Below are 21,671 nucleotides of genomic sequence, written 5' to 3' on the forward strand. Positions count from 1 at the left end.
GATCTTATTATTATTATGTATTTAAAAATGGACAAGAATTTTATCAAATGCAGATCCAAACCTGTCGGGCGAGTTCTCGATGCTGCATTTGGTTTCTCGCCAACATTTGAAAGGTCACGATTCCTTGGAACCGTCTTCGTGTTCAGCATAAGGCGAAGATTCACTTGAAGAGTCACTATCGAAGGAAGTCATCTCCGTGGGAGATTCAGGATTCGAATCTTTCAGATCGAACGACAAACCTGAAGCACATCATATTATGATAGACAGATAGACAGCATACAATAATTTATTAATATAATACAAATGAAGCATATCAACTAACAATACACACAATAATCTACACAACATATAATACTACCTCCGTACGGCTCTAAGGGTTATAAATGTGACCGTTACAGACGGACGGAGAGAGTACTATTGATCCTAACACATACGTATTGTATAGCTTCTACCAGCGTATGGATAAATAGAATAATCAACGGCGCAAGACAGCATATGGACGGACGTACCTTTCTGTCGACCGCGTAAATTTTTGGTATGGCGTCTGATTAGCCGTTTAGCTTTTGAGACACTGAGCTGTCGGGCAAATGGCGAAAGTTCTGCTTCACCTTCACTCCATTCCCCGTGTGCCTCGTTCTCTGCTTCGCCCCTCATCGTCCGCAGTACAAAAGCCTTAGCCTTGCGGCGCTGATTACTGAAAAGCCCCCTCACAGAGGTGACGAAGCCATCTCCGGCGCCATCGGTACGCTTTGGCAGGAAGACTTGGCTCTGATCAGTTTTCTCGGACGTGCCTCCGTCACTATCACTGAGGGTGAGACCCTCCGGAACAGAAATCGTCGACTTGTCTTTAAACTTCTTCCCCTATAAATTCAAAGTTGTCGAACATTATGGTTTTACGTATGCACTTTTGAAACTTTTGACACAATTCAGTAAAAGTCATGTCAAATACATTTTTCCTCATGTAAAACATGATATCGAATACTCAATTTTTTATTATTTTTAAAATTTTCAAAACTTCTATCTAACCGGAGCTTTACTGATTGAAAACAGAACAATTAAATTTGCAGTGTCCATCTAAAGCGCAGAAACAAATACAAAATATTTTCACCTGTCGATGGAACAGTAATAATAAAATTTACCTGCATCCCTGTCATAGACTTCAAAACCCCCCAAATTATATGCTTCTTTACTCGCGAGAACAATCTGCTCCAGGTTCCAGTGAACTCAGCGCGGTGGAATGTGTCCATCAGCAGCCTTACGTCGCTTACTGCAAATCTTGATCCTTCATAGGTGAGTAGCAGCTCAACCTAAATCATTTTTCGAATGCATTCAGTTTCAATAATGACAAAAATAAAAATAAAAATGGCATTACTTAAACAAACAAGTAACAGCCAGAAAATCTTAAAATGCACGTCCAACCTGACTAATCTTGATATTGCGAAACTCCCTCAACCTTCGAGGTTGTGTACTCTTAGTATCTTGTACTACTTTTCCGGCTTTCTTCTCCTCCTGAGCAGAGCGACCTGTTTTTACTTGTTTCATATCTTTTAGTTTATTTTGAGCAATGTCTTCTTGCTCCATTTCCATTACGAGTTCATTAGCCACCGATTCTGCTACACTTTCTTCCCATGTTTTATCAAAGGAGGAGGTTCTTCTTAACCCAGGCTTCGAACCGCCAGTACTGCCTGTTTTATGATGCTTTGACGTCTACATAAAAATAATTTTTAAGGAAAATTAGTAAAATTTTATTGTTATTACGACATATAATACTAATCAACATTCACCCCTAACATAAAGACTAGTAGAAGAAATCAATAAGTTATCACAGCGACTATATAAATATCACAAACATGACATCATGGAAAACACCAAAAAGGATCTTAAAATTTTAAATAAATGGATATTTCTAACCCAGTCCGAGCACATGATAACTCAAAACAATGACAAGGCCAGGAGATGATACCAGACAAGAAAAGTGAGATGCACCCTCTGTATATACACGATTGTAATAATATATAAATAAACAATTATCATTTTGATTTTGGAACTTAAGCCATTTACTTGAGAAGATTCCGATGTTTCAGCATCTTTTGTTGTTTGACTGACAGATGGAGATCCTTCCTGAGGTGTCGGGCCTTTCTTCACGCGTCTTGCCCCTGCTGTAGTTGAAACTTTCCATACTTCCTGTAAATAACAGAGAGGCATGAGTTAAGAGTTTCCATAGCTAATTACGTGATTGGAAGATGAAAGCAGTAAACGGTTTACAGACCTGACGCCTTTGCGAATCCTGTTGCTCTTCGGGAAAGAAATATTGCCACATCACCTTGTAGAAAGATTCAGCCAAGTGTATTTTCAAAGGGTAAATCTCCACCTATACAGGACAGGGGCTCGTTATACCATTTTGAATTCTTCAGCTACATAAAATTTGATTGCAAGGGAACTTTTGCATGTTAATATAGACATGTTTTTGCATCTTAAACAAGTTTGAGATATTGTCTCTTGAAGTCCAACTACATTCCTAAATACTGAAACAATTTGGCCGACTTTCTTCCTAAGCACAGAGCTGCTGACGGGGAGAGGACACTTCTGGATATAAGGAAGGATTTTCACCTAGAGATTTTTACTTTCCTATAAAACTAACTAATCGAAACTTTTTGGTCCTTTCACATGAGTGTTTGATGCGATGTTTTAAATAAAAAAATAATTTTTGATATAATCTAAAAAATGAAAAATTAATATTTGAATTGATATATATATAATATATTTTTGTAGTGGAGGAGGTGGGGGGCATGGGGGCTGCATCTTTGTCTACCTCTGTGTTTGAGAGATTATTATGGTAGAAAGACAAGAAAAACACACAGACAAATAGACGGATATTGATAATACAAATACGTACAAGGAATTTAAAAGCAATACTGACCTGAAATAATTCAATAGTAGAGCGTCCCTCTTTCGGGGGCCCTTGTTTGGAATCCACACGAAGCATCACTTTTCTACACCAAGAGAAAAAGCCCGGCATGATCAGGTAAATCAAGCAAAGCTGCATGTATTTCCATTTATTTACCACAGAGAAGCATTTCGTAGAAAATTGTTGTAAGCTTAATGAGGAGGATCTAGTACAGACACATATGTATATGCCATTCTACGTATTATATATACAATGTTGAGGAGGCTTCGATTGATTATCTGAACATCTCAATCTTAACACTAATAATAGAAGTCTAATGATAGTACCAAGTAGTATAACCATATATCATAACGAAAAAGTATGTTCAATGTTGTTGGTTGACTCCCGTATAAATAAATAAATGATACGTATCCCTTTAAGCTTAAACTTTTAGATGAGACAGTCATTTAAAAAAATATAACTGATTATGGATTCATTTCCCAACCAAATCCCTACAAACTAATCTCTATATCCAACTTTATTGAATGACACCTATTAAATCCAAGTTTATTTGAGTGTAATGGTTACATTGCTATAATTGTTTACTAAGGGTGTGTTTGTTTGAAGGATTTTGGAGGATTTTCACTATTCATCCAATTTTTTCCCCCCAAAAACATCAAATCAAACACCTATTTTTCATTTTTTATATTATACTAAAAATCAATTTTACATTCAAAACATCACATCAAACCCTATTTATATCACATCATACAACTATTCAAATTCGAAATTTTTACTATTCAAATCCCAATCCAAAATCCAAACCCCCAAACAAACACACCCTAAGTTAAACAAATTAATGCGATGAGTATGAGATCATGGCAAACTATGGTGCAGAAATGATGCTTTTTCTGACTACAGAAGTTCAAATTAATTACTGCAATTGATCATTCAGAAAGAAATTTAGCTACTTGGATTAAAGAGAAAAAGATGAACAAGAAAAGATAAATGTAGAATAAATTCACGAAGAGAGCATGCTTACTTTCCCCATTCAGAAGGAGGGTTCCAAGGAGCCAGGAGGCTGTCAGACTTGGCATTGGGAAGACAGTTTCTTATAACGAAGAACTTTATAGTGAACTTAGCAACACCAATATCTTTATAGTCTCTGTCAAAATCGTAGATCTGCAGCAAGAGATTTCAAACTAAGTACTAAAACTATAAGAGTTGATGCATAAAAAGTGACATTCAACACCTATTTTTCATACTAAATATCACATCAACACTAAAAAAACCAAAAGAATACATGAAGACATAATATTTCACGGGAGGTAACCCAGAAACCAGAAGTTTGCATATAGTTTTATCTACAATTTCAGTATGGGCAAGTGAATGGAACTCAGTAAAATTTTAACAAACGAAAAGACTCACCAGGTCATTTATCTCAGTTTCAGCAAAAGATTTCCCGTCAACAAGCATGCTCAAGACCACTTTATTAATTTGAAAAGAGACATGCATAGCACATGAAGGAGTTTTATTTTTTTCCTTTTCCATTAGCCGTACTTGTGCCGCTTTTTGCAAAGCTGTTCTTAATGAAGCTGATGCAGCCTTTCTGGACTTTTGTGCACTTGAGAGTTCTAGTTTCAATTTTTGCACCTGAGAGCAAGCTCATGTCAAACTCCAAAATCCATAATATAGCATATGGTCACGCAATAAAACAAAATAAAAACCTCTTCAATTGATAGATAAAACTATCAAACATATGCATATCAGAATTTATCTCATTCTTAATTAAATTTAGCAATTACAATACCGGCAATGCCATTTAGTCTTAGTTCAACATCTTTAGGACATATATGGTGGACACTGAAGAGTCTTGTATGTTATTCTCCTGTTCTAATGGGGATATTGATATTGTTAACGATGATATTTTCTGAATAGTGGATTCTTATTTTCCAGAAATTGCTGGTAACTAGTTAGAGCCTTACCAATGTTGACATTCCACAATTTATCATCCAAAGATCCATTTCTGTCTCTTGATTTGGCTCTCCAGACATATCAATCCGCACAGAAAATTTCTTTATATCATTGATGATCAATTGCCGTATCCTCTCTTTCTGTTCCACATTAATTTTTTCTAGTTCAACTTCTTCAATACCATCAGGAACCACTTCATCTGCCTCCTCCTCCTCATCTTCATCATCTTCGGTTGAATATGTCAGACTGTTTGTTCGTGGCCTGGGCATCAACTAAATAGCTTGAAGTCCATGAAGTAGAATTAAATAACCTGAACTAAAGCTAGTCTAAAGACAACTGTAATAAAATTATCACTCCACTAAGAAAACAAAAATCAAGGTTCCAAGTTGTACATGAAACACTGAAATGTGTGAAACAGAGTGGATTGCAACAAATATGATTAAAATTCATTATTGAATTATGGACTAAGGTTTTTCAACTTTTTAAACAGAAATTAAATTCATTGAAGCGGTTATAATATGAATCCTACTGCTGGTTGCACAAACACAATTCAGCAGCAATCCATGACCATTCACACTTGCAAATGTTTCAATTCTGCGAATCCATTAACTAATATATTCCACACATTGAAGTTTTTAACTTGTCACATGTTGAGATACGCCCCCACTGGATTGTGTTAAGTTTCCACTTTCGATTGTTAGTTTTATTCGAAATCAACAATAGTACAGCATGCATCTCATCACAATAGTACAGCATGCATCTCATCACAACTATGGTTTTGTTTCTGTGTACAATTTATAAGAAAGATCTCGTCTCTTTCTAGGATTCCGAAATGAGAGGTTAATTGTGAAAAATCATCTACTCCTCAATGTTCATTAAAAGCTGCTTATCATTTTAACCATGAAAGTCCAACCAAAGGTGTTATTCATGCACAACAAGAGGCCAGTAAATTGTAGGAACTGATATCAAAACAAGACTAATAAAAAGTACTAAAAAGTAATAATTATAATAATAAAATTCACAAATAACAGATCAAGGTTATTCTTACTTAGGAGTTCGAGCAAATAGAAGATTGGTCAAAACATCAAGCATAACTTGAAATTGTCTAGATGTCATTGAAGCCGTTATATTATGAGAATTGAATGCAAGCTCTTTCAGCGGTTTCACCTGTGACATGATAAATAGGACTTAATACCATACAACTCATACTTACTAATTTATTTTAAAACTATGCAAATTATTCTCTTAACCTTAAGCATACCTTTACATCAGATATTGCCCCATTGTGCCTTGTGAACTGAAAGTACATGTCACAGGGCATAAACACCCTTTCTAGTAAAGCTCCAGTACGCTTCACTTTTGGTGAGCCCCGACGAATTTTCGGAAGCCACTGTATTCCAGCACCAGGGTCCACATCAGTTGGGGCTACATGAGCTTGCACATGCTCCAACATCACAGTGAGTTCCCTACGGTTCCATGCCATTGCAGGCTGTGTATCAGGAACTTGTATATTTTCTCCACCAAGTGCTTGTTCAATCATCTCATGTCCAACTTGAAGAACGGAATGGAATGATCGAGCTAAAACACGGCCACTTGAAGCAGCAAGTAAGAATCTACCCTGTTCATAAGATTTTATTATTAGAAAAACCCTGTGAATTCATAATCTATTATTTAGTGGTAATTCCTCAGTTGACAGAGAGATTGATAATGTGCTGCCTCAGAAAAGCAGTGTGTTGCTGCTGCTAATAATATACTGTGCCCAAAAGAGCTTGCACTTTACTTTCCAAATAAGAAAAAGAAACCAAGGGTATAGTTTGAAAAATGCTGAGGCTAAAAGTGCATCGGATTCCCATAATAATTGTTTGTTTGTTTTTTTGTTTTTTTCGCACTCATATGTGCCACAAGTAATAATGCACATTCCACACAACATGTATAATGCAGAGGAATAACTTACATTAGCGTCTTCTGAGTGAAGATTGAATTGCGGCTCTATAACATTCACCATAAAATTGCGCGTGCCTTCCTCCTCAGACTCTTCAGTTTTAGTAGATTTTGCTGTACATTAATATACAAAGTGCATGATTTTCAAATAAAATACAAACAAGGACACATATATGCATGAACAGCTGCTCATATGTTTTGCATGTTAACTGTTAGGCATAGAAAAGAATGGATCCATAGTACTCCCATGCTGCAGATAACATGTATGTGTGTGTGTGAATGTCAGATAGGGGCATGCAGGAGGGAATTCAACTTACAAATTGCAGTAGGGAAAGGATTAGCTCCAGTCCCTGAACTAGATTGAGTAGATTGAGAAGAGACTGGTTTTGAATTCTCAGTGCTCTGGGAAGAACTTGTACTTTCAATGACAGGATCTTTTTGGTCATCTTTCTTCTCATTTTCGGGGCTATCTTTTTTCTGCGTGTCAGGTTGATCCTTTTTTCCCATGTCGGGGCTATCATTTTTCTGCGTATCAGGGGGATCGTTATTCTGCAGTTCAGGGTTATCATTCTTCTCCGTGTCAGAGCTAACACGGGCATTTTCCTCACGCAATTTTCTTTGAGCATATGCACGAGAAGGAGAAGGTTTTGACTGGACTGCCTTAGCCATTGCGCGTGCACAAGACAAAACAGCATCTCTATTTTCAAGTGTCCATAGAAGCTTCAGACCACAGACAGAAATCCTTCCACAGTCGTCAGCAATAACCTCATCACATGCATCATCATCACTCTGATCATCAGACTTAGACTGATCATTACTTTCACTCTCATTTTCAAATTCTGATCTCAACATCTCTAGATTTCTTTTACCGGATTCTTGCCATTCCAGCAGCTTGTCAGAATCAGCCTTTGGGGATTGCTTGCGGATTCTTACATAAGTGGATGATAAAAAAAATCCATCATCCTTAGGCCTTTCAGTGCTGGTTTTGGCTAAGCTGTTTTTATCAGCTGTGTTCCGTCCCATAGGTGCAGACTGGGAATTTTTGCCGGTCGTTTGAATTACATTTGAAATAGTAGTGCAATCTTCTTTTTCCGTGTATACATTTGGCATATTAAAGTCAAGGCCCATGTACACAACTTTAGGAGGATCCCGTTCACAGTCAAATGTAAATTTTTGCTTACCCCTTCCAAAATAAACCTCAACCAACACCTTTGTCATCTTTAGTGTCAGTCCCTTTGACGGGTCATCCTCATGTATAGGAATGTGCCTTATCCACAATGGGATTGCATCAAGCCGAATCATGATATCTGTCATTACCCTATCTAGTGACAGATTTCCAGATCTGGGAATTAGAGGAATCCCAATGCGCTTAAACCTGGAAAACATTCTCAATTTATGAGGAGGGATGACATTTATATTAACAAATTTGCTTAACCATGCTACATCATGAGGGCCAAGATTCACTTGGGGGGAATCACTTAGCTTACTGTCTGTTTCTGACAGTCTAGTAGAACCTTCACCCTGAGTAGCTTGATCCTTAAGGGAAGAGGATTGTGACTTGGAACTATCAGAGGATGGAGAATGCCCAAAGTAGATATTAAAGCCCAGGATAAGAGCAGTGGATCTAAAGGGATCGAAGACCTTATCACGAGGCACACCTTCATTGGGGAGTGCAAATAAATAGTGGTTAAGTGGACTTCCGGATTCACAATCCCATTCCATTGTAACATCAAGATTGAAAGCTGGAACTTCAAGGAAAGGTGGTGGAGAAAATTCCGAAGCTTGTTTCGACAAGCTGTTCTTCAATAATCTTTCTAAACTACTTGCAAAAATCTTGAAATCCTTAACAGAAGCATAAACATGACCATCTGATTGCTGAATCTCCATATAGCCAGTAACAACAGTTAGTTTATCTGTTTTCTCATATGGATCAGTGGTTGCAAATAAATGCCATGTTGTCTTAGAAAAATACAAAGTGGTGTGCCCATGGATGTAGTTTCTCATTTCGTCCCACCAAGGTAAGCTCTTTTCCTTTTTAGGAGGTTGAACTGGTGGGTTTGGATTCCTAACACATAAATTGGCCCGACGGAGAGCCACAGTAAATGCATAGCTGAGATCAGCAAAGGGTGGTTCATAACTGACACCAAAAGAAACCTCGCCCTTATGGAAATGTACAGGCAAATCCAAAAATGTTTTCATGGGTGGAGTTGTGCCACTGGCGGAGCGAAGAATGTCCACTTTCCTCCATCTTCCAATGTAAACATCTTGGTGAACTTGGGGTTGGAAACAAGTTGCCTGCAGTTACAAAATGGTAAGCTAAAACGCTTTTACAAATAAATTGCAGAAAGTATGAATTAATAGAACTAATGAACATAAACAAAGGAATAGATGCAAGAGTGTACTGTTTAAAATACTTTCAAAGTAGCAGTTATTCTCAACCATTCCCTAAAATCAGTGTCTATATTTATATATATATAACTTATTATACAAAATCAGAAAGTAACAAAGACTCACTGTAAGTGGAACTGAAATATATAATAGCTGCCTGCTTGACATTATCAGTTTCAACACTTAAGAGGGCTACATTACAACTTGATCCACAACGCAAAACATTTATAAGAATGAAATATAAAAGGAATGACGTCTCAAGGACATAGCATAAATCTTAAGCTAATGGTAAGATGGATTATTTCATATTTAGTTACTTGTTTGGAGCATCACCAAAAGAAAAGGACAGACCTGTTGAGCTAGCACAATACGTCCTTCGCAGCGAGCATCAGTGGTGGCAAGTAATGGATATGTATAGTCTCTTATCTGAGCAACTATAGAATTTGCACGCAGTTTGATGTTTCCCCCATATAGTCTTGCAAATGGTATATTATGGGCACGGCATACTGGATCCAGTTTCTGAAGAACCTCGATCATCCCAGCATCACCACCTTCGATTTTTGTCACACTACAATCTAACTCAGAAGCATAAACAGTGAAAAGAGAAGTTCTGGTTGTGCTAAGCTTGAAACCAGATTGGAAGCCTTCTTTACAGGCACCAGATCCTTTTGATGTAAAAATTCTCTGGCAAGCTTGGTAATATGACTCAAATGATTTTTTGTACATTTCATCTCGCAATTTTTGAACAGCTGAAGCATCCTGAAAATCAATCTCCTCCCCATTATATTGTGCCTTCCCTTCACAAGAATCATTTTGATCAGCAGCACCAGAATTTTGGCTGCCCCCAGATATAAGGTCATCAAGAAAACTTAACCTAACAGCTAAATCATGAGCTTCTTTCTTCATAAGCCGGTAATGCTCATCTAGCCAACCCTGTATTGGTTCTTCCTCAATGTCAGCAATCAGTTTACGTACACTAACTTTTATGCGTCCAAATTTTGTTGAACTAGATTTTTTAGGTGGTCTGGACACCTCCTTCTTGGGAGGAAGAATATTTTTTGTTTTAGCAGAACTCACCAGCTTCAGAACTCTAATCATCTCTTCCACAGCATCATCAATTGCACGCAATTCCAACCTAAATGGCAAGCAAATATGCACATCAAGAGCTTGAATTACCCAATCCCAAATGGTTACCATTTCAGATTTCCCATCTGATACACTTCCAGAGGGATTAGGGACTCGAGATATTTGCATCCTGCTGCTCCTAAATAATCTAGCTCCATTTAGATGTAGCAAAAGTCCCTCAAGAAGTATTCCGATTCGAGCATTCTCAGAAAAAATGGATTGAACCTGGATAAATGTTTCAACCCCATCTCCAATCTCAGCAGATATACTAAGCATTTCCACGTCAACAGCAAAAACAGGTTCTTTTTTCTTTACTGGTTTCTCTAACTTCACCGGTTCTAAAGATGCCTCCTTTTTCTGTTGATCATCTTTTACAGTGTGAATTTTCTCCCCATCATTGTTTTGCTGAGGCTTGTGTTTAGCCATCATTGACTTCATGCGCAATCCTAGTTCAAATAATGCAATATGCATATCAGGCTCCCACCGAAGAGATATATCTGTGGCACTGAAGAGAGAACAGACTTCAATTTCCTTAAGACCTCCAGTTCGTTTGACAAACTTTACATTCTGCACATCAAGCAAGGGCACTTTTGTTCCAGCATTATTATCTTCTGGATATTCCTGATAGGTGGATTTAGCATTTTCTAGATCCACCTGTATGGACCTTTTCTCCTTGTTCGTGCAAAGCTTGAAGTTGTAAATATCCAGAGAGATAGAATACTTCAACTTTTTGCATTCATCTGATACTGTAGGCATTATGTGTGCAGTGCGCAACGTTCCATCTGCAGAATTGGTAATTAAAATCCTGCCACCTTGGGAACCATAATTCACACGTTTGGGGTCTGGAATAACTGAATCATCCAAGCCCGTATCTCCACATATATATAAGGAGCACTTTTCAAGATTGAGTCTCAAAAGCTGAATCCCTTTTCCTGATGGTTTGGATGACCGAGTTTCTTTACTTTGAGGTGATTTCTTGCTTGAAGAAGACATTTTTTTCATTAAGATCTTTAGGGATAGCGCAGTTGAAAGAAGTGATTCAATGCGCCTGAAGGTCAAGTACACACCAATTCCAGCAACACCAGCACCAAGAACCATCTTTGAAGCATCTTCATTGGAATCAGGATCCCCTTTGCCCAAATTCAAGTTGACCTTGTTAATGTGCAGTAGTGAATCATTATTTGTTTCCATGCTATACAAATCTTCTTTCAAAGACTCCTGATATTCTTCAGACATCTGTAAGTTCAGTTCACCAAGTTCTGCTCGCAGTTTCGTACCTGAAGTAGTGATGTTGTCAGCGTGCAAGTGGGAAGATTGCAAGCAACCCTGCAGGTAGGATAGAGTTCTGCTCGCAGTTTCGTACCTGAAGTAGTGATGTTGTCAGCGTGCAAGTGGGAAGATTGCAAGCAACCCTGCAGTTAGGATAGAGTCGTTAGTGTTCAGTAGACAAATGATGCATGAGCCGTGGTATATGAGAATAGTTTCCAATATCAAAACTTTACATAAGGAACCTATAATTATTATAACCAATAGCCATCTTTATCTATACACGCTTACAATGATGCTATAATGTTCATGCTAATTTCAAGTAACAAGATTGTCAAGGTACAACTGAAGATGGATTTTGATTGTGCTCCTAATTAGGTAAATTTGATAATGAGGATAAATTATAAAAAGACAGATTATGTAGTCATCCATCTCAGCAGAACCTATGACTCTCGATGTTCCAGGATGAATTTCATAGTTCTAGGCCAAGTTATAATATAGAAAGTAGGGGCAAATCCCTTATCATAAAAAGGTTTTCCATTTCTGTTGTCTTTGTGCTCCTCCATCTTCTGCAATGATCTAAACTTACTCGTTTTCCTCGGGCTAACCATACCCAAAGATTTTTGCATAACTTATACTGGTTGTTCACAGTTTTCCTTAGCACAGTTTCACCTATAAATGATCATCGTTCTCATATAACATCCAGAATATTAAGAAAAGTAAAAGATACTATTGTAACAATCCAAAGAACTATAGCAAGAAAGCACAATTCAGGGTAAAAATTAGTACACATTAATATGAAGACAAGTAACACATTTTCAGGTAGATCCTTACACATATTAGGGGAGAACCACTCAAACAATAAAGCACAACTGTAATCTCTGGGGCTGAAAAAGTGCATGTCCACATGATTGCTTTCTGTTCAGATGACTTTGATTCCCCTTTGGAAGAATTTTCTTCTAAAACTTTCTTTTTTTGTTTGGGAGGTGGACGGATGCGCATCCATTGTTCTAACCTGTGCAAAACCAGATTGCACTGTGTCCCTCCAAGCTTCACGTTAACTTCAGATTTTATAGGGGAGTTAGGCTGCAGAGCAAAGCAGCCATGCAAAATCAATGATAAGATAGAATATAAAAGGGAAAAATCATCATGACAAACATCAAACTGAATAAGACACCTATCCAACTGAGCTTAGAGTATCATGATATCGTTAATCCATTAACACATGGAAAACACAACCAAAATGTCACCCTACCTTGGTAATGCAACTATTCAGCAAGCTGATAAATTTATAATTTTCAGAAAGGTATTGCAGTATATTTATCCATGTATCATGCATTTAGTGCTCGGGTCACTCAATGCAATATATATGTGAGAGTGTGTGTGTGTGTGTGTGTGTGTTTGTATATAGTGTCAGGTTCAGAATGTAAAATTACAAAAATTGGAATCTACCTCAAAGAGCTTTTATCAAGTTTTTTTAAGAAAAGAAGCTGCTATCACACTATACAGGTGGTTAAGAGCCAAGAATCCATGAAAAGAAAAAGTAGTAATATCTTCCTCCTTAAAGTTCTATAATTTTGCTCAAAGAGGATCATCTACTCGCAGTCCTCATCCAATTTACAGTTTTTGTTATTCTAGTTTATCTTTCTTTTATTATGCTTTTGTATCTTTATTGGATTTTGTTTCAATTCTAGTAGTGTCAGCAAGGCTCTTCCTTCCTGAGAGGTGACAGTGTATGTTGGATAATATAGTTAGCTTTGCATTCTACAATCCGTCTGCAAATATAGGTATGGATGCTGTCATTTGAGACCACCATGAGCACACCATATTCTTTCTGTCCAAATATATTGAATCACCGATTCAAATGTTGCAAAATCCGATTGTCCAAGCTTTTGAATGTTTCTTTAGGAAAATCGAAATATATCTTATTGATAGAGATATGGGTATAACTTTAGAAGTTGCAACCAGACATAAAGATCAATATTTCCCCTAGCACCCCTTTTGCAAAGTAATCTGCAATAACATTTGCGATTCGGGGAATGTGCTGGAAATTGATGAACTACGTTTACCCTCAGGTGGTGCTGACTCTGGCCTGGCTTTTGTCTCAGAATTGTTGTAAGCTTATCTTCAGCTCAAGACTATTGCCTTCTTGTTTCTAAGCTATCCTATGTATATTTTCCTATGCCTCAAATTCAACCACAAATAATAAACTTCTACTTAAAGAATATACTTTTACCCTAAAAAAACATAACCTCGCTCAATCTCTTATTTCCTTTAATTGAAGATTGAACAGAAAAAATTAACACTTTGCTCAACAATCATTAACATAAAAATTACATTACCTGTAAAGGTATGCAAGCGGAGGTGGCAATATCAAGTTTCAGTATTTCCACAACAGGGATGCCGATCTCTCTAAGCAGCTACAATGAGGTAAATCATGTAAGTTGAAATGAAAACATGTTTCCAGTTAAAAGATGATGTCCTAATTTGTATGCACTCACATGAATTTCACTAAATTCCAATTGAACGCCAAGCTTTATACTTTCCCCACTATCTTCAACAACTCGAGATTTCATACACTTTAGTTGGATGCCTATAATGTCATTCTCAAACAGTAGTCCAAAACTTCGATGTGCGAACTTCACACCAATTTTAGGCAGAATGAAGGAAGCCTGCAAAAATAAAAGTCAGATTCATCCAAAGGTAAAATCAATCTCATGACCTAATAAATCTAATAGCTCTTGTAATCACTTCCCCTTCACAATTTAACTCCTGAAATTCCATATGCAATCTTTCCTCTCACGTCAATTTTCATCACTTGTTATTATAATTGTAACAGTGTAGCACCGCAAAAGTGTTTCTAAGGCTAGTTTCACAATCCTCAATAAATTGGAATTTGATTCAACAAAGAGGCGGACATAAAATAAACAAAAAAAAAAAAAAGATGACAGTTATGTATTAACCTAGCATGATATTAGCACGGAAGGAGAAAATAATAGCACCAATGTTAAAGCAGTCAGTTCAAGTCAACCTTTTCTGGAAACATGGATGTGTACTTGAGCATTACAGCAGATAATGGTTGTTTTTCCTTTGGATTTTTAGTGGACACAGAATTGGCTGCTGGTACAACTTCAGAGGGAGGATGAGAAGTGTCAGACGAACTCTTTTCTTTAAGCAGCAATTCCTCATTTAAGTTTGCACAGATTTCCCCAGTTGTAATATCCAAATTCCTAACAACCAAACCTGCCTCCCTGCATCAGTAGTAAAAATGCAAGACATTATAACACAGCTGAATTATTTATCTTGTTTGACAAATTTACATTTGAAGAAAGCCCCTATTCAGTCTCTCTTCTATTTGGAGTTCTATTTTCATGAAAATAGGTGAGTGAATCATGTAATGAATTTGTTTCAGAATCGTGATGTTGAATGGTATCAGAAATATCAAATATATTGAATCAAGTAAGGAATATGTTGAACCACACAAGAAATTTATTGGATGGTATAAAACATCGACACTATACTGAAATGTTGAACCATGATGTAAATCTTTTGAATGCCAAAAAGTTGTTGAACTATGATGTAAATCTATTAAATGCTTATATATTGAATGACAAAAGGATCTTCTAAACCACAAGCAAAATATTTTTTTTAAATAATGTGATTCAACACAGAATATGGATCATGAAAATAGCTGTATCTCTCATTATTAAAAAGCATACACGAAAACAGGAAATAAAGATAAGAGCAACTGACAAGAATTCTAACTTCGAATTCATTAATTTCCTGTTTAGTGTGTGATATACGTTTATATCTGTATTGCATTGAAATATTTTCTTACACAAAGGCTAGGCAGTTGTACGCCAATATTGAGCTGCTCCAATGTTTTTGTCTACTCAACCACTTCCATCCAATAAAAACTAGAAGTTGCTAATGCATAAGCATGAATTTTGTCTAGTATCTGCTTATAGGTGACAGTGATTCCTCTCAGTAACTATTTTGGTTTCTGCTTTATATACACCTGCCTTGTTATGAAGAATCTGCGACCAAACTAGGTCCACCAAACTTGTAAAACCAGTAGGGAAGAAGTGATCAGGTGAAAAATAGGATTGTAGACGCCATTGTTCATGTGAGAAATAGTATAAGACAAACGATGCACGTACAACAATTATCATCTAAGAACTGGATTCTGAAGGTCAATACGATAAACATTTCTTTCCATTAATCGTTTTCCTCTATTCCATGAGAGATGGAGACTGAGGCAGTGTGACATGCAACAGACATGTGCTGCACAAGAAAGGGATTTCTTTTCTCTTTTTTTTTTTAATCTTCAAAAATAATTAAAAGGAAAAATTAGTAAATTTACTAGTTCACTATATGATATCATGCTGAGACAGAATGAAGTACACATTACTGATTTTGACAATATGATATCATGCTGAGACAGAATGAAGTACACATTACTGATTTTGACAATCTTATTTGAGAACTACAATACAGAGTGAAGTTTAAGGTTGGTACATCTAACATATTACCTGATATGATAAAGAGAAAACTATGTGGTAACATATACAGCAATATTGTTTCTGATTTTGAAACCACATGAGCAATAGAGGACTGAGGAGTATTATATAGATGGCATCTATTGAATTCAAGAAAAAAATTCAAAGACTTCCGTCAGTTGATTATCTCTATTTTATGAATAAAGATGCAGAACCAGCAACGAGTTTTTAGTGTACACGAGCAGGGGAGAGAAAACAAGTTATAACTTACATACTATCATCATTAGTGCAATAATTAGATCAAAAAGAGAGTGACAGATAACATAAATGTAGAAAAACACATTTAGTTTCAATCCTTTGCAGCAGACCACTTATATGACTACGTAAATGAATCAACAGTAAGATGTATGGGAAAGGATAAACAGATATATATATATATATATATAATGGATACAACCATTTTGGAACAGACCACAACCTAGGTAGATTCCAGCATTTAATTAATAAAGCTGAAGACAAACACAATGGTATAAGCATTAACAGTCGGAGACTCCTAAGGCAAGCACTACAAACATCAGCCAGGCGTTAAATTTTTCATTGATCCAATCCAATCCTTGAATAGCCAGTTATTAAAGGATGAAGTTAACCAACCTTATAAATGCATCCAGAATGTCTTTCCAGGTTAGTTACATTCTTCCCCACCCAACCAATGCAGGACCTTGTGAAGTGTAGCCCCATTTTACACTATTTGTGCACCATTTTTAGGTTACCCTTGAATCACACACAACTTCCGCTATTTGGGCATCACTAAGTCCTTTAGCAAACTCCATAACATCTTCATCCACACCCCAGCTCTAATCCAGTTATAAATAAAACCAATTATTCAAAAAAAGAAACTCAACTTAAATAGTAATATGCAACAATATTCTCTTATCAACATGAATTGAGCCTGTCCATTACCATACAATGTGTGACACACTGATAGACAATTTTGCTTTTTTCCCCCACACTTTTTTTTTAGAATCATGGTGGCAATAAGATAATCAATCACTAGAAGACAGTAAATTTCACTTCATCCACATAATTTTAATAACCATGAAGGTAGAAACACCTACCTACAATGACCAAATTCGCACAAGAGAGCAAATTCTTCGCAGGTGAAAGCAGAACAAGCGCCAGCAGTCAACTGGTTGGAGAAAGATCCACTGGCATTTTCTGACAGGCCGGCTGCCACATGTGATTTTCCCAGGTAAACTTTAATAGGAAATATTAGCATCTTTACAAACACTCCTGGCTCAGATCCCCCAACTTTAGATATATCCACTCTCAGTTCTTGAATATCTAAAGATGCCTTTGGAGTCTGTGGTATGAAGTAGAGAATCCACTATTAACTGACGATTCACAGAAAGTTTAAAGCATGTAATCAACAAATTCATCAAGATCATGTGTTATAGCAAAAAACCTATTTAATAATATCAACAAAGTTAATGACACTACTTATCTTACCTTTAACCCAAATTCAATCAGAGTAATTGACAAAAACCTCGCCATGTTAGCCAAAACCATGATTTTTTTGGCTTTTCCTTTACCAGAGCCACTAGATTTTTTTGTTCTGGGTTTTGAAGTGCTTTTTCCTGAAGACCTGGTTACAATTTCTAAATTGCATATGACGAAATGCAATTTTGGATTACCAGAACCAAAGAAAGCCCCAAGTGTAACCAAAGATTTCCGCAAACTCAGCCTGATTTCTCCAACACAGATGGATTCGACAGCGCCCTGAGATCATCAAGCAAATATAAAATTTTCAATTTTGCTGATCAACTTTATACTGAAAACATTTCCATATACCAGAGACTGAATATATTAGCATACTTCTGCCAAATTATTGATTTAAATATGAAATTTGATGTGCTTTTGCAATATTCTTAGGATTCATGTTTAACAAAAATGCCATTGTGCACTTTCCAAACTTGCCAGAAAACTACTTTGCAAACTCTAGCCCAACTTTCGTGATGCATATGCGAATTTGATAGGAACTTCCAATGAACAATGAGAGAATGAAGAGACTGATAATTTTAATGACTTCGGGTTTCTTTGAAAATGCTCGGTAGTTCCAAATACAATAGTTAAACCCATCAGTGTAGAGAACGGAAAAAAGGTAAAATAAAAAGAAGGGAAAATTCAGTTTTAGTCCAAAAATAGATTGTTCTGTGCAAAATTAGCTATACGTTTGTATTCTAGTTCTAATAATCATAATAAAATCATTGAAATGTTCCAAATAAACCACTCTATGAAACATATCCCAATAATAATTCATCTAAAATATGCACAGTTGAAAATAAGAAAGTCTTGTCCTATGTTTATTTTTGTTTTTTCATTGTATTTTACTATTCAATCTCTCAATTTTTCTCAAAAGTACCACATCCAACCATTATTACCTAAGAAAAAAACAACCAAAAAACACAAATAATTTTTTTTCCCTATACAATATACAATAATAAATAAATAAATAAATTCACCATAGGTTCCAGTATGAGAATTCCTGTGACACAAATGGGCATTGTCATATGCAAAAAAAAGCTCAGATTTGAGAATCATCATCGCAATCATAGAGAACACCGGTTAGTGTATGAAATAATGGAAAGGTAGAGGAAGTGAGAAGGAATGGAGCTTATACTCTGGATTGGGCCACTTAAGAAACTCATCACAATAAGTTGTTCACATTAAAGCTTTCATTTAAATTCAATCTTCAGAAGAGTGCTCTCCAAGGAGTAAAGTCTCAAATTCAGTTGTCTCAAAGCCTGCTAATGATATCGGATCACTGCTCTGTGAAGAGGTTTTAGTGATGCATCGTATAAACTACTTTTTATGTATTTCTAGGTCTTGCATAGTTCTAAAAGGATCTCCATTCATACCATGTAACCTATGATTACACCAATAAGTACCATATATTTCTTTCTCTCTAGAAGTGAAAATATGGACCCACAATGAAAAGCCTCATGTCAATCTAAATCCATCGCTTGCTTGTATCATCTTCAAGGGATCCATTGTGAGATGAGTACCCTAACACACACTACATCAATACATCCTAGTGACTTATTCCAATCCAAGCTTCTTTCCAATGATCACCTTAATAGAAAGTTTCCACTAAGCAACCAAAGTTCATAAGCATTCCAAGGGTAGATCGATATAGAATCCGGTTATGAATTTAAATTGTACGTAAATTCTCAAAAGAATGCTACATTTACATTAAGAAGTATATATATATAGACTTATAATTTAAACTAAATTCTACAATTAATATCCATAGTTTATTCAATCTCTCTAGTTAAGTTAATCAATCAACCTATAATTAAGTTTATCACTGCAATTAAACCATTTAGTAAACGTCAGCAATTAAAACAAACTCTAAACTTTCATTTGCACATTCATAGAGTGGATACATATATATATACATAGACAAGTCTCGAATATCATAACCTTATTTAACTTCAAAACAACATCTCTCAAGCAATTGCATCCGGCGAATCGAAATGCAATTGATGCTCCCATAGCTCGCGTTACGATTCGCAACACTAACTTGGCAATAAACCTGAAACAAGAAGACCACGGCTAGTTACAAACAACTATTAGCATTTAACAACCTTTAGTTCACAACAATTTTTGAAAACAAAAGAAACATTATGACCAACATTGAGTTAGCATGATCTTTATCTAATTATGCATTCCTTCTTAATTCACTAAAACAACTTAAAAATTACAGAAACCGCTATATATCAGCATGATCTCTACAGAAAACGATTAAACATAAAGTAAGGCATCATTAATAATGGAGAACGTACAGGAATACAATCCATAACACGATGGATACAGAGATAAATTTGAACAGGAACCCCATGATTTGTTAATCGAATAAAATCAAGCGCCGATTATCCCCGAATCTTCAGGCTACAAAGATATGATCGCACTGGCTTTGCATGTCCCCGTCGCTAAATCCGACAAATAAACAACGCTGCCATTAACTAACTCGACGAAAACGAGCACGGTCAGTGACGATCAAGCGCGAAGAAATGTAGAAGAGACATGGATGGAGAGATTGGCAGAGGAAAAACGAAAGTGCTGGAAATGGCAATGGAGATGACGCGGGAATAGATCCGTCGTCTTTGCGCAGTTAAGGCGGAGAGGTTAGGGACTTGATCCTCTGTGCGCGGGTGTACGGTAAGCTGCAACATTAATGTTTTATGAGACCCTTCGTCCATACTAATTTGTACATAATTTCGGTTGTATTTTTTATTTTTAAAATTATAATTATGCATTTTAATCGTATTTTAAATTTTAAATTTTAAATTTTTTAATTTTAATTAAATTATTTATTTATTTTAATCTTAGTCTATAATTACTTTTACTAAATAATAATTATTTTTACTAATATATTTTTTAATTATAGAGTAATTAATGTGTTAGTATTATTTTGTCTAGTCATCTTTTTTTTATATCAATTTTACTAAATTTTGTATAATATTTTTAATATATTTTTATTCATATTAAAATATTATTATTTTTTAATTTTAATAAATAATATAATCGTTTCGAACGAAAAGAATAATAAATTTAATTAAGGAGATGTATAGAACATATTTTTAAATAAAATTACTGGGTGCATTCAATTTTTTTTTTGTTTTTTTAAATATGTAGTTTTGAAGCTGAAATTGAGGTCGAATAACCCGACCCGAAAGCCCAAAGCCTGCCCGGATTATGAGACAGTGGGTAAACGGAGCATCGACGGCTGGGGAAATAAGTCAATAACCGTAGCAAAAGTAACGGCGACGTAACGTCCGTTACGGAGAAACATCCGACGGTTGAGATCTCATCATTCCAGTCATTATCCGCACACCTGTGGAGATTCGGCAAGGCAATTCAGAGCATTCCGACCACCGCCGGCGCCGGCGCCGGCGAGATGCCATCCCACGGTCTGAGCTGGAGCGCCGCCCTCCTGAAGGTCTGGGAAAGTGACCCGAGGCTGTTTCCGCTGGGAAATTTCGACGGCCGATCGCCGTCGGAAGCGGCCGCGCGAACAAATTCGACGGGAAAATATCGGCGTCTCCGGTAGTGTCGATCTGGAAGTGGTCCTATCACCATCAATTGGTGGTGATGACTGATGAATATACTTTACTATATCAAAAATAATACTACCTCGTTCACGTCGATTTTACGTTTTAGGTGTTATTTAAATATTAATTATAATATTAAAATGTAATATAAATTTAAAAAAAAATTATAAAAATATTTTCATAGATGTTATAATATTGCAAACTGACGAGAGAGTATGATAATATAACAAATAATACTTTATAATAAATTATCAGATTTTTGTTATTGCCGCCATCGAAAATACACGCCGGATAACACATGGTCGAATTTAATACCCTACACACAAGGCAAGGCGAATCACTTGTGGCAGGGACCATGATCCCGTAATCATAAGATTATTTTCCACACCACAGGTGTAAACAATAAATGATTATTTTTTTTATATACTACTATGTAATTGTGTATATACAATGTACTTTACTAATATACAAAAAATTATG

The 21,671-nt window shown here is 36.1% G+C and overlaps 1 protein-coding gene across 1 annotated transcript; it reads right to left on the minus strand.

Moving 5' to 3' along the window:
• Window positions 1-59: 59 nt before the first annotated feature.
• Window positions 60-20,033, minus strand: LOC127248304 (protein SABRE-like). Its single transcript, XM_051270579.1, has 23 exons — window positions 19,923-20,033; window positions 19,561-19,672; window positions 17,587-17,856; window positions 17,196-17,440; window positions 14,613-14,832; window positions 14,083-14,253; window positions 13,924-14,001; window positions 12,416-12,667; window positions 9,542-11,641; window positions 7,120-9,097; window positions 6,816-6,916; window positions 6,123-6,479; window positions 5,910-6,028; window positions 4,873-5,122; window positions 4,316-4,540; window positions 3,930-4,069; window positions 2,921-2,993; window positions 2,270-2,371; window positions 2,062-2,184; window positions 1,420-1,707; window positions 1,140-1,307; window positions 510-861; window positions 60-239 (listed from the first exon to the last, which is right to left on the minus strand). Exons 1-23 carry the CDS (start codon window positions 19,976-19,978, stop codon window positions 115-117), a joined length of 7,905 nt encoding a protein of 2,634 aa, XP_051126536.1. The 5' UTR covers window positions 19,979-20,033; the 3' UTR covers window positions 60-114.
• Window positions 20,034-21,671: the final 1,638 nt, after the last annotated feature.

Source organism: Andrographis paniculata, unplaced genomic scaffold (assembly GCF_009805555.1).
Source record: "Andrographis paniculata isolate CXL003 unplaced genomic scaffold, ASM980555v1 Contig33END, whole genome shotgun sequence".
Lineage (NCBI taxonomy): Eukaryota > Viridiplantae > Streptophyta > Magnoliopsida > Lamiales > Acanthaceae > Andrographis > Andrographis paniculata.